This window comes from Neolamprologus brichardi, chromosome 11, assembly GCF_056152115.1.
Source record: "Neolamprologus brichardi isolate AB-2024 chromosome 11, ASM5615211v1, whole genome shotgun sequence".
NCBI lineage: Eukaryota > Metazoa > Chordata > Actinopteri > Cichliformes > Cichlidae > Neolamprologus > Neolamprologus brichardi.
The window spans coordinates 27,478,549-27,493,579 of record NC_142114.1 but is presented as its reverse complement, the minus strand read 5'-3'; the positions used below and the strand labels follow the sequence as shown (position 1 = coordinate 27,493,579).

The following is a 15,031-nucleotide window of genomic DNA, read 5'->3' as shown; positions in this document are numbered from 1 at the left end:
CCTGCTGTTGTCAATAAAAGCTCTAAACCCAACACTGATGTAAAGCCATCTATTTCCCCAGAAATTAAATCATGTAAACTGATCAGCGGGAGGTTAAATGGACAAAAACATGTGTAAAGGGACAAAAATATCAAATGTAGTCAGAATAAAGATCAAGCTGATGCTTTAAGGGAAAGTTTGGACTAACAAATGGTATAGACAATTACTTTCTCCTAATGCTAATGTTGATTTTGGTTAACTTTGACTCAAACTGATTGTTTTAATACAATCAAAGTGCATTTCATTTATGCACTAGGCCCAACTGACACATATACTTGATACCAAATACAAAAAAATAATGTGTAACCTGTTGGAAGAATGAAGTGGGTATGTCACTCACCAATTGGTCTGTACAAAGTTGAGACAGGACCTCAGCACTTGGTGTCTGCAACAAAAGACAACAATATAACGTCAGAAACATTCTGTACTGTAAATCCCGACTAGATAATTAACTACAGATCATATTTGTATGAGTGAACATTATTACAGAAGGATCTGACTTCCTTATACCAGATTCTATAGAAACTTAACACTGTACAGTTCTGCTACCCAACAATATGAGGACAATGTAACACACACACTATAATCACTGGTCCTACCATATGAGGACTTCTACTTAAACACACTCATGTCCTTCAAAGCTTAAAACAATATGAGGACATGACGACTGAACACATGTAGAGTTCATGTTCCTGACTTCTTACTTCTCCTGCTGTTGTCAATAAAAGCTCTAAACCCAACACTGATGTAAAGCCATCTATTTCCCCAGAAATTAAATCATGTAAACTGATCAGCGGGAGGTTAAATGGACAAAAACATGTGTAAAAGGACAAAAATATCAAATGTAGTCAGAATAAAGATCAAGCTGATGCTTTAAGGGAAAGTTTGGACTAACAAATGGTATAGACAATTACTTTCTCCTAATGCTAATGTTGATTTTGGTTAACTTTGACTCAAACTGATTGTTTTAATACAATCAAAGTGCATTTCATTTATGCACTAGGCCCAACTGACACATATACTTGATACCAAATACAAAAAAATAATGTGTAACCTGTTGGAAGAATGAAGTGGGTATGTCACTCACCAATTGGTCTGTACAAGGTTGAGACAGGACCTCAGCACTTGGTGTCTGCAACAAAAGACAACAATATAATGTCAGAAACATTCTGTACTGTAAATCCCGACTAGATAATTAACTACAGATCATATTTGTATGAGTGAACATTATTACAGAAGGATCTGACTTCCTTATACCAGATTCTATAGAAACTTAACACTGTACAGTTCTGCTACCCAACAATATGAGGACAGTGTAACACACACACTACAATCACTGGTCCTACCATATGAGGACTTCTACTTAAACACACTCATGTCCTTCACAGCTTAAAACAATATGAGGACAATGTAACACACATTACAATCACTGGTCCCACCACACGAGGAAGGCAACTGAAACACACTCATGTCCTTCACAGCTTAAAACAATATGAGGACATGACGACTGAACACATGTAGAGTTCATGTTCCTGACTTCTTACTTCTCCTGCTGTTGTCAATAAAAGCTCTAAACCCAACACTGATGTAAAGCCATCTATTTCCCCAGAAATTAAATCATGTAAACTGATCAGTGGGAGGTTAAATGGACAAAAACATGTGTAAAAGGACAAAAATATCAAATGTAGTCAGAATAAAGATCAAGCTGATGCTTTAAGGGAAAGTTTGGACTAACAAATGGTATAGACAATTACTTTCTCCTAATGCTAATGTTGATTTTGGTTAACTTTGACTCAAACTGATTGTTTTAATACAATCAAAGTGCATTTCATTTATGCACTAGGCCCAACTGACACATATACTTGATACCAAATACAAAAAAATAATGTGTAACCTGTTGGAAGAATGAAGTGGGTATGTCACTCACCAATTGGTCTGTACAAGGTTGAGACAGGACCTCAGCACTTGGTGTCTGCAACAAAAGACAACAATATAATGTCAGAAACATTCTGTACTGTAAATCCCGACTAGATAATTAACTACAGATCATATTTGTATGAGTGAACATTATTACAGAAGGATCTGACTTCCTTATACCAGATTCTATAGAAACTTAACACTGTACAGTTCTGCTACCCAACAATATGAGGACAGTGTAACACACACACTACAATCACTGGTCCTACCATATGAGGACTTCTACTTAAACACACTCATGTCCTTCACAGCTTAAAACAATATGAGAACAATGTAACACACACTACAATTACTGGTCCTACCATATGAGGACTTCTATTTTCCTGTTGGAGGTTGAGACAGGATGGAGGGACAGCAGGGTAGTAGCTCGCACAAATGATTCTATTGACACAACAGGGAAGTGAGATTAATGAACTGAACACAACAGACTCTTTCAAAATAAAACAGGAAACATGGCATGAAAATACAAACGTGGTAATATACAGCCCTAACATAAATTCCTTAAAACGATGTTAATAACGTTATGCCAAAGTCAGCTAACCCACCACCAAACATAAGAAACTCAAAAACTTTAGAATAAAGTCAGAAACGCTGGGCCAGAAACCCAGACCGTGAGCGAATAACTATAATACTATTGATTTGTGCTAAATACGAAAACATTAATATTATCATTTAAATCCCCCCAAACATATCTTGTGTTGAAAAAAATGTGTGTTGCAGTTAGCTACACTTAAAAAGAGCTTAGGCTGACTGTCTCTGCAGTTGAAGATGCAGAGCACATGCTAGGCCGCAGGTCCCTTTAACTCCAGTGGGAATTTAAGAACAGTTAAATTTAACTTCTAATATCTATTGTTGAAGATAAATCTTAAGTAATTTTTTAACATTTATCATCATTCACCACTTTCAGTTTGTTCAAATCGATTGTGCATTGTTTTAATTCCGTTTAACTAACGTTAATTAGCTTGTTAAACATACAACTTTACCTTGCGAAGTGTGCGTCGAATCATGGATATCAAAGGTAAATACATACGTCAAGATAAATCTCTCCTGAGTGCTGAAGGTCCCGGATGTGCCGTTTACGCAGAGCTCAAGCGAGTTGGTATCTTGCCGTGACCAGCAGCTCTTTGGTTGAGGCTTTCGAACAATCAGATGCAGCTTTACTCACTTGTTGACCAATCACAGACGTCGTTCTATGCTCCACTGACGAAATGCTGCATCCTCTCACCAGCCACGGACTCTCCTCGTCCATTTAACAACAAAACACAGCAACACGTGCTGTATTTGAGGTAGGAACACTTGAGAACTGTCACAATGTTTTGCAAACTGCTGTTACAGTTAATTTCGTTCCGTTAATTTGTTTGGTACCTATTGTTAAGTAACACTTGGTACACATGTGGTTAGCTTGCTGGTCTAGTTTAAGTTAGCATGGGCATGCTGTTCACTGATGGAGTAAGGCCAAATTTGTCTTGATATTGTCAGTGTGTTATCATAAACATGTCCTAATTTGTTATGAAAAGAAGAGCAGCACCCCTAGACCCCCAGGTGAAAATACAGATAATAGATAAGCAATTTAAGAAAATAAGTATAATGTGTATAATAAATGATTTTACTGTCACTTTCCTGGGTCTGTTGACCCAGCGTTTTAAGTTTTAGTTTGTTTGGAAGTCGATGTTTATTTATAAGTTCTTTAGGTTAGCTAAGTTCATTTGTTTATTAGATTACCCTTGTTATGTCTGTTTTATTGTGAAAGTCCTTTTCCTATATCCAGTGTGTCTAGTTTTGTTTCCCCTTGTCTTGTTAGGTCTGATTTGTCCCAGCTGTTCCTCATCCCCTCATTATCTCTCTGTGTACTTACAGTGGCTTGCAAATGTATTCGTCCCCCTTTTCCACATTTTGTCACATTACTGCCACAAACATGAATCAATTTTAATGGAATCCAATTGCAGCAAAAGGTGGTTCTACAAAGTATTGACTCGGGGGGCTGAATAATTACACACACCCCAGTTTTCAGTTATTTATTTGTAAAAAATGTTTGGAATCATGTATGATTTTCGTTCCACTTCTCACGTGTACACCACTTTGTATTGGTCTTTCACATGGAATTCCAATAAAATTGATTCATGTTTGTGGCTGTAATGTGACAAAATGTGGGAAAGTTCAAGGGGGCCGAATACTTTTGTAAGCCATGCTGTGGATTAATAAGACATGCTGTGGATTAATAACTAATAAGTATGATTCAGTGCAGAGAGGTCTATTAACACATAGTGAGTGAGAAAGGTGACTGGAAAGGAAAAAACTCAGTGCATCATGGGAATCCCCCGGCAGCCTGGATTCAGGAGACAGACACTATCTCTACTTTCAAGATTAGGCTTAAAACTTTCCTTTTTGCTAAAGCATATAGTTAGGGCTGGACCAGGTGACGCTGAATCCTCCCTTAGTTATGCTGCAATAGACGTAGGCTGCTGGGAATTCCCATGATGCATTGAGTTTTTCCTTTCCAGTCACCTTTATAACTCAGTATGTGTTAATAGACCTCTCTGCATTGAATCATATCTGTTATTAACCTCTGTCTCTCTTCCACAGCATGTCTTTCATCCTGTTTTCCTTCTCTCACCCCAACTGGTTGCAACAGATGGCCGCCCCTCCCTGAGCCTGGTTCTGCCAGAGGTTTCTTCCTGTTAAAAGGGAGTTTTTCCTTCCCACTGTTGCCAAAGTGCTTGCTCATAGGTGGTCATATGATTGTTGGGTTTTTCTCTGTACCTATGAAGGGCCTTGAGGCGACTTTTTTTTGTGATTTGGCGCTATATAAATAAAATTGAATTGAAATTGAATTGTACTGCTGCATACTGTGACATTTACAGTTGCTTAGTTAATTAAGTGACTTAATTACTCACTTTTATTTACTAATTTAATTACTAAATGAAGCTGGAATTGTGCATTCTGCAGTTTTTAATAGTGTGTTATTAGTTTTTAAAGAAGCAATATGCATTTTATACTATATTGTAAAAAGTATAAGGTAAGTTGAATTTAAAATATAATGAAGTGTTGACTTTTTTCATCAATTCTTGTAGATACACAGAGTCGAGACTGAGCCTGATGATCATACTGAATCAGATGACAGCGGCAGGAATCTCCAAGTTCAACTGCAGATTGCAGATGCAATTATATTAATGCAGATTAATATAAACTCTTCAAGGGTCAAAATCTGCACACACATCATTCTGCATAGTGAAGGTCAGAAAATTTGTGCATTGATCTTGAGAAGTAAGACTCATTAATTAATAGTAATATAATTAGACAAATGTTGAAACTTTATATTTCGAGACATTTTGTCAACAACAAAAAAAACCAAGATGTGCAGGCACTGATAACTGAATCTAAAAACCTTCATTTTTGTCAAGATTTGCCTGATTTAACTGTTGTTACCCTTGCTTATAGCTCACCCTAAAATGTATAAAAATGGGAAAAGTTTTTGATATGTGTTAGAATGATTGTTTAATTGGCAAGGTTTGAACGAACAATTTTTAGAAGCCTCAAATCTTATCTGTTATTATTCCACGAATGATTCAAATAAAGTTCACCTCCATTTCAACATTGAATACGACTGTGGACATAAGAGCTAAAAGGTGCTGTCCACGCATGTGTCCACTAAGCCCCAGAAGGGTATAACCTGGGTCAAATGTGTTATTGTGTCTGACACACCTACAATATGAGGACTCGCAGAGTGACGTCACTGAAAGTGTGTTTAAAGTGTGTTAAGTTCCAAAACTGGCCAGTAGGTGCGAAAACTGAAAATGAGGAAAAACGCTAAACACACTTAAACACACTTTTTCATAAAATTGTGATGTTTCAGGACTTTCGAGATTTTTGGTTTGGGAGCATGTTGGGAGCCTCTAGAACACTTTAGAAGGCTCAGAAAAATGAGGACCTCAAAAATGTCCTCATTTTTCTGAGCGTCCTCATTTTGTGAGTGTGTTATCATAAAATTGTCCTAAGATGTCATGAAAACAAGTACACACACACACACACACACACACACACACACACACACGGGATAAATGAGTATTTATCTCCCTCTACTGGACCCTAGCAGTAAAACCACTTTGCTGCCTTTAAATACCCCCAGTGAGTGCCATTCACGCATAGAACTCTCACGCAGATCCCGTCTAGTCTTTCAAAAACAATCTGAATTCAATCTGAAGGACCGACTGTGTAAAATACGGTGTAAATATGTAGTCACACATTTTGCCAGAAAATACTGTAAGGTAATGAATATTATATAAAAACAGGAAATAAAATGTAGCAGATCGTTATTGAAAATGTTGCAGAAGTTGAATATGATCATTATATGTGCTGTTTAGCAAACTAACTTGTAGGATAGCATAGTTCAAGAGTCTAAGACTTCAAAGCAATAAAAACATATTTATAAAAATGTAACAATAATGTAGTGATTGTTCAAAGTAAACAGCAGCAGACCGAGTGTTAGAGTTCTGTGAAAGCGTAGACGAACCCAAGCACAGGCAAGGCCAAACTAACTGCTCCGATTGTAAAATTTCCAACAGTTCTTGAAAGCAGCACTGTTATGTGTACGTCGTTTTCACCATAGGCATTATGGGTACAATATGGGGTGAGTTGCATAAGGTTACAAGAGGCTGCAGTGTGGATGGAGGCTGTCGCCCCGGTCTGTGGTGGACACGGAGCCTTAACGCTGTGTCCTTCCCGCTCTGATGCAGCGGATCAGCAGCCTCGCCGCATGCCGGGAGTTCGGCGGCCTCGTGGCCTGTACAGCGGGGGTCTGTGCCCGCAAGAACAGCTGCAAGCAGCCGGCTGCGCACCGGCAGTGGGACGGTCCGGTCGTGCGTCCCGTGCGTGCTTACACCGCGGCGCCGGGCCGGAGGCTGTGCGGACGGAGTCTCGTGTTCGCCGGTGTGAAACACAGACTGTTCTGCTCGCAGCATGGACCTGACGGGCCCGAGGAGAGCTCCGGCCGCCGGCCCGCTATTTCCGTGGTCGGCATTCCCGACCCGATCACATGGATCAGGTGTAAGGTCATCATGTTTGCACTCGATCTGTACTTTGACGTCAACTCTGAGGAGTTTGAAAGAGGTGTGAAGCAGGTAACTACCGACAGGCCGTTTTACTTTTTCATCAGTACTGTCAATAATAAAAAGCACATTTTTCATGCTTTATATGGACCATTGTTTGAAAGAGTTACCTTTAGTAGTAAATACACGTTTACATCTGATACTAGGACATCAAGAGGTCATGGATTGGATAACGTAGGTGGGACAACACCACATTAAACTATACCTCGCTAAATAACATTTTGCTCTGTGCTAAAGTTTGCACCACATCACGTGACCTTCATCAGCCTGTTTATCTTCAGCTTTTTGAAGATACTTTTTTTTAATAGCGGTGTTGTCCCACATGTGCTTGGAGCATTCCCCCCCCATAAACAAATGCTTTCCACCTTCAGTGAATCCACACGCAGCCACGGATTAAACCACCAACCTTCTGATTAGTGGATGACCTGCTCTTCTATCTGAGCTACAACCACCCCTACTGAATGAACCTGCCAAGGTAAAAACTGGGCAGGTTCATTGTGCTAACGAAGAACACATAACACGACTGAAAGCAGCAGAGCACTTACAGTTTCAACTAGAGACTTTTAAGATTGTGTATTTATTTATTTTTCTGGTTATTACCCAGCCTGAGGCAACATGGCAGGTTGTAAACCCGTTTTAAAGACGCAAACACACACTTGTACCGTCAGGAATTGCGGCTTTTTATTAAATACTGTGGTTAAAGAGAATAAGCCACCTTTTTGTTCCTCATCCATTCCAGGCTTTGGTTCATGTCTCCAACAAGATGTCCAACGGCAGATATCATGAGCTAAAGGGGATAGTCTCCAATGAGGTAACACATCAAAGACATAACAAAGTTGTATTAAATAAGCTGACTTTGTTGACTGTCCCACACAGACAGTACAGGACTGTATCAAACTGTTAGTGTTAATAAAATCTAACATTTAGTATTCATGTCAAATTAAGACTTTTTTCCCCCACTTTCAGTCTTTTTTAGTAATGATCGTCTTGTTTTTCCTTCCAGATGTTGGAATATGTTGAGAAGAGGTGCGGGTCTCTCACTGATGCTCAGAGGAAGCAGCTCTGTGTCCAAATGGATGATATTGTATTTGTGCTTCCAGAGGACATCTCTGTCGTCTTTGATCAGTATGGTCAGTTTGTGAAATCAGAACATGGGATGAGGAAGTGATACGAACAGCAGGACGGACTCTGATTTCTGTCTTTTTTCTTGCAGGTAGGAAGTTTTGCTACATCGTCATGAGATTTTGGATCCTGTCATCACACGAAGGACCCGATGACCCTGAGGGTACAAAAATCTTCAAAGTGGGATCCAGTGAAGACGGCGGCCCACAGAAGAAAATTGTAACTGCTGTTTATGAGTAAGCACTCATCTCGTCATCTGTCAACATCACAAACAAGCCAATCACCCAGAAGCATGGCTTAGAAACAAATATTTCCTCATTCAGCTCTGGCATGTTAGCAGAGCTGAAGCTATGTCTGCTCTTTCTTTGCTTAAAGAAAACTTTTGATCATTAATTTGCTGAAATGTGCCAAAATCTTTGTTTGCTTTACGTCTCCATATAGGCTATGCTGATGCAAAATTAAAGTGTACAAATATTTGCTTAGAGATAATTTTATGTTGGCAAAAGCTCAAAGCTACCTGCAGGCCTTCCAGCATACAGCAGGTCTGTTTTTGTTGGGAGGGGAGCAGAGCTGCTGGTGGTGAGTTGAAGGTTTTTAAAGTAAATGCAGAAAGAATAACAGTGAAATGTTCAGAAGGATCACATGGATGAGGGTCTGTGTTGTATTTAATGCCTCTCTTGGGGAAAGTGGCAAAAGTGACATGTATATTTCTACTGCTACTTCAGTCACTTGAAAGTAAGAAACAAAAATAGTACTGGTAGGAAAAAAGGGTAAAACAATTATTTCTGTTTTCAATTTGCTTTAAAAACTCATTTTCGGGGTCATTTTTGTTTTTAAAAACTTTTTAGAATTGTGGCATAGACTATATAACAGATGAACATATTCACTGGGATGTCACCGAGAGGCGAGAGGAGAGGCGGGGTACACCCTGGACAGGTCGCCAGTCTGTCGCAGGGCCAACACACAGAGACAGACAACCATTCGCACTCACATTCACTCGCACATTCACACCTAGTGGCAATTTGGATTATCCAATTAACCTATCCCCACAAGTTGCATGTCTTTAGACGGTGGGAGGAAGCCGGAGTACCCGGAGGGAACCCACGCAAACACGGGAGAACATCCAAACTCCACACAGAAAGACCCCGGCCTGATGGTGGAATTGAACTCAGGACCTTCTTGCTGTGCGGCAACAGTGCTAACCACCGTGCCGCCTATATTTATGTAATATAGTTGTTAATAATATTTGACAGATAGAAGCTTCTTTTGGAGCTCCCATATGATCGCCATAACAAATAGATCTAAATGTTTGATTTGGCTGATTTTTTTTTGCTCGACGTCCAGGTGTGCTTCCTCCCAGGGATTTGTGTGATCTTTCATTCATTAGGTGAATGTGTTAACCACTACACTCAAATCAAACCTGCCCCAAATCACCCACACAGTTAAATTTGAGCTTTACCAGCATCCAGAGATATATGAAATGGTAAAAATGGCCTGTATTTGTAGAGCACTTTACTAGTCCCTAAGGACCCCAAAGTGCTTTACACATCCAGTCATCCACCCATTCACACACTGGTGATGGCAGCTACATTGTAGCCACAGCCACCCTGGGGTGCACTGACAGAAATCTAATATCCCTGGAGTCAAATATCATGTTCTTCTGGAGCCAGCCACAGTGGCCATGTGAGGATCTGCAGTTTATTACGTTTCTGTGTTGATTCATTTTAGACTCTGAATTTGCAGGTTGGTTTATGACCAACAGCCACACTACTGCAGTGCTTATGGACCTTTAAAACTGAGACTTTTGGAAATGCTGCTAAGCTACTAAGAGTTTGAAAATCTTATCAGTGTATTACGCTTTTTTCACAGTCATCGTCTCCTCGTGCTGCTAGTCACTTTATGTAACCATTCTTTAAAATCATGCATCTAGGCAAAGGGATTCATTTACACCATCATGGTTCTTCCTCCCCATCAAGAAATCAAACAGCTTCAGCTTCCTGTTTACGATGGCAGATGCATGTTCAGTGTACTTGAATGGTCATGTGACTGGTTCTTCTATCACACGATGTGTGCAGAGATGTGTGAAAAAACAAACTGAGAGGCAGCAACTTTTAGTCCCCTGTCACTGTTGATATATGATGCATTCAGGCACAGTTGTGTCTGTTGGTCAGTGTTTAGAACAACACACACTACCGTCACATACCTGAAACGAAGAAAATCAATCTTTTTTTTTCTTTGAAAGCAACCTGGCTGTGCAGAAATCTGATGCCACGTCATAAACCTTTGCTATTCTGTGCTTGATCACTGACTGACTTTAACAGATAAGCAGTAACTTATAACTTTCTTTTCTATTATTTCACCAAATATCAACAAAGAATTGTAGCTCCTTTTTTTGCCTTAAAGTGTTAAGAAACGTTGGCATAACTGCAATTCCTTCACTGCAAAGGTCTGCTAACTTCTTGTAGTTTGGAATCCAGCTCTGAGTATGTTAAATTCTTCAATAAAGTTTGCTGGTTAAACAAAAAGACAAATCATTCCACACCCACACAGTGCTAACAGTCAAAGCCTCTTTCTGTTCTCAGCCAGTAATCCAGTTGTTGGACCACAGTGTGTGGCTATTCTACCTAATACCCACCTATCTAGTTAGCCAGATTCTCTGTCCTATTGTTCCAGGTCTTAAAATCCTCTCTGAGAAATCCTGTTACACTTCAAATGTTATCCTGAAGGCTCACACGAAACCGACAGTTTGGCATGAAACAGGCGCCATTTTCAGAATTATATACAATTATTTTCAAGGAGAGACAAGAACCAAAACTTAGTTTGAATGTCAGGGTTAGTCGGTCCATCTTTTCTTTCAGCACTTTCAATAAACTTGTACTACTAATCTAGGATGTGCATGATTAACAGTGTGGGAAGTTTTTAACCATCTTTGCTTCGTGTCGTCGCAGATTCCACCGAGAGCTGACGAAGGGAGCCTCTTCTGACTGGACTGTTACTACTGTTTGGCACTGGCACTGGAAACTAGCTGAATAATCTGACTCAGTTTTGCTCAGATTTGTCATTTTTTGCTTTCCTATGGAAGGCAACCTTCAAACTGAGAAACTGTACTGATCATTTTCCATTTGGATCACATTAAATGGGACCCAGAGTGCTGCAGCTGTGCAGACACTGAGTACTACTTGATGGTTTTTCTTTGGCTATGTCCACACGTACCCAGGTATTTTTGAAAACGCAGATTTTTCTATGTGTTTGCACCTTTCGTCCACACGCAAACGGCGTTTTTGGTCACTGAAAACTGAGATTTTTAAAAACTCCGGTCAGGGTGGATATTTTTGAAAACTCCGTTTTTGCATTTACATGTGGACGAGAAAAATGGAGAAAACGCAGCGTCAAAGGTGTGCGCATTTTCTGACGTCACACTGTGCGCCACGTTATTGTTTCGGTGAAATGAACTTCTACAATACTGTTACTGTTAATTGTTCTCTCTGCAGTGTTTAAATGCTTACATATACACACACAGCTACTGTCCCTCCACACATACGACTCGGTTCTGCTTCTATGCCTCAGCTTTGTTTACTTTTTCCCACCGAGGCTTCTAGACTTCTGATTGGCCAACATTTCTGCACAGTTAGGAATATATCGCCACCTGTTGCTTTGGCATGTTCCTAGCAGCGTTTTCCTTCATTTCTGCCTTTACGTGTGGACGGGATTATTTTTTTAAAAAGAAAACGGAAAATCTCCGCTTTCAAAAATACCCGTGTACGTGTGGACGTAGCCTAGAAGTAGTGGTACTGTACAGTCTCTCTGAATCACCTGTCGACCCCCGTCAGGTGTTTTTAAATTCTGTATATGCTTCACCATTACTGTTCTTATGGTCTGTTGACTATCTCGTTTGTGTTTTCCTATTGAAAATGTTATCCCTTTAATAGACACTCCAAAGACAAAAACAGTATATGAACAGATTGAAGTTATTTTCTGGATCATTGACCAACTTCGTATACATGCTTATTTTTTTGGGACCTTTCAACTACATGCTTTATTAAATTGAGTTTGGTCATTTGTCATTGTATTACAGCTGTAACCATGATATCTTTTGTCACGTTCCAAAAGTTATTTTTATTAAATCTGAAAAATAAACTACAAATTATGATGGAGGTACACAGGTATTTTTCTAGAAACTAAGAAGTAATAATGATCTGATTGGTGTCTGAGTACCAGTATGTTCTATCTATAAACTACATCACCAATTTCTGTCCTTTCCCTGATGAAAATCAGGACCCAACAGATTCCATTTGTTCTATACCAGAGGTGTCAAACTCCAGTCCTCCAGGGCTGATGTCATGAAACTTGTAAATGTCTCCCTGCTGCAACACACCTGAATAAAATTAGTAGGTCATTAGCAAGACTCTACAGAACCTGACTGCATGCTGAGGTGGCAATTCAGTCATTTGATTCATGTTACAGCAGCTCATGAGTGAATGAGCATGGTGCAATAAAAGTACTTTTTAGAAGTACATTTTTCCAAACAGTTACATTAGGGGCTGCCACCTCAGCATGCATTCAAGTTCTACAGAATCTTGCTAAAGACCTGCTACATTTTTTCAGGTGTTTTGCAGCAGGGACACATTTACAAGTTTGACATGACATCGGCCCTCAAGGACTGGAGTTTGACACCCCTGCTCTACACCAATGGTTGCCTCTGCAGTTTCTTATCCCCACATTAAAAAGCCTTAAAGAAAACCTAAGGGCTTATGCTCCTTACTTCCTGCCTTATATATACCGCTAGAGTGGCCAACGTTTAAAATAATAAAGTCAGTGTATGTAAAAGTAATCCATGTGAGCTAATAGCTCAGGTTTCACACTGCAGTTCAGTTTAGCATTTCTTTTTCTTTATTCATTTCTGCTTGCAGCTTCATCAGCAACTAGAACAACACATTGAAATCCCACCTGTTAGTGGTTAAATTGTTGCTAAAGTAGGTTTTGAATACTTGTGCAGACATGCAGTGCCAAATTTGTGGAGTACTTTGGTACTTTGTGGAGCACTGCAGAATAGTTTTTTCCACAAGTGACTAATATAAAGGCCAAGAGAAAACTTTGTTAATATTAGATCTGTATTCTTGTATTCAACTAATACCGGGATTCTGTTAGTGATAAAAAAAGCATCAGGGAAGAAAATCCACTTTCTGTAGCAAGCAGAAAGGGACATATGTTCTAGTAGATGGCTGCCAGCGACAAAGTTGAAGCCAGTTCTTGATGGGCCAAAGAGAGCATAACACAAATCTTGTACAAAATGAAAATAGTTATAATAGTACAGTTTTGCTCCAAGCAAGAATGACTAATTCTGCCGTAAAATTCTCCACCTTAGCTTGTGTTTGTGCCCACAGTCACTGCCAGCAATGTGTCACTTGTCGAAGACATCACATTTGACAGGCTCGTGAATGTTGCGTGTCATCCAATTCTGTTAAAGCTTGCTGCAGTATTATTAATGTTGACAACATATCTGACAAACAGAGAGGATTCTGTCATTAGCGTCCGCTAATTCATGCATAATGAAACACGCTGAGGATTAGTCTAATTTTCCTGCATGGTAATACGCGGGGTCTGCGGAAGTTTGCGTGGGGTGGGGGGGTTTATTTATTTATTTTTTCATAGTTCCAGTCAAGCATCTCACCGAGTCATAATGGGATTAAATGAGTGTGGTTAGCTTAGCACGTGTCAATATGCTCCTGGATATGGTGAGAGTACATTAAACAATTTAACATGCCTGTGCATCACTCACTTTAATGGAAATTAACAAGAAAACATAAACAAGTGGTGAATATACAAAAGCTAATGTTTTTATTAGTTATTTTATTGTTTTGTTTTTTGTACGTTCTGACGTGTGAATCAGTCCAGGCTAGACGCCAACTAGTTCATTAATCTGGTTAGCGAAGCAGATTGCAAACAATTCCTCATGCTTTCTTTAATGTGTATTTGTATGTTTGCATGTGTCCCAGCTCCAGGACGCTTCAGATCCATTGTGCTGTCTCTGTCAGAGTCTCATTATAAGGTTGATTAATAGAATTAAGGGATAAATATGTGTGGAAATCAAAGTTAATACTACTTCTAGACAGAAAAAAAGTGATAAGATTCAGAGAACATACTTAGTATTTACTGACAGCTGCCTTTTAATCATAACTGAACACTGCTTCACAGCAGCTTATTATATGCCAACAAAGGGTGGCATGTTGTTTCCAATAAACAGAAAATGTTTGCTCAAACAAAGCACGCCTAAAAACACTCAACTTGATTTTCATTCACTTATTCATATACTGCTGCCATTTGAGAGGGTTGGCAACTACTAGGAGCAAGTTGCAATGTAGTAGTCACGTCAGCACATGAAGGGTCCAGGGACTGAAATACTGAAGCACCTGAACACTCTGATCAATCTGAACAATTTTGACATAATACTGAAATGCTGACGTGGCAAATGTGCTGCTCCTATTAATGATGGGTGACATCAACTTCATAAAAAGCCCAAAACATGATCAGTGTTTTTAAAACAAAAATCAAAACAAATTAATTGAACAATGAAGTATTTTTGATTAAAACTGTTTATGCCACTCAGCATCACAATTTCTCTGATGTTCATTTGTGTGTGTGCACTTTTGTTATACTGATACAGACACAATATTCAGGCAAGATAAACAAACTATAGATCAAAACAAGTTTTGAATGGGACCCAAAAATCTGTGATGTTTGGTATGAAAAAGTACACCTGTGTGTGCTCTCTGAGGAAATCTCAAGAG

The 15,031-nt window shown here is 39.3% G+C and overlaps 1 protein-coding gene across 1 annotated transcript; it reads left to right on the top strand.

Moving 5' to 3' along the window:
• Positions 1-6,643: 6,643 nt before the first annotated feature.
• On the top strand, positions 6,644-12,387 carry si:dkey-82o10.4 (m-AAA protease-interacting protein 1, mitochondrial). The gene is made up of 5 exons (XM_006801784.3): positions 6,644-7,133; positions 7,861-7,932; positions 8,125-8,251; positions 8,335-8,479; positions 11,192-12,387. The coding sequence occupies exons 1-5, from the start codon at positions 6,744-6,746 to the stop codon at positions 11,274-11,276; spliced, it is 819 nt and encodes a 272-aa protein (XP_006801847.2). The 5' UTR covers positions 6,644-6,743; the 3' UTR covers positions 11,277-12,387.
• Positions 12,388-15,031: the final 2,644 nt, after the last annotated feature.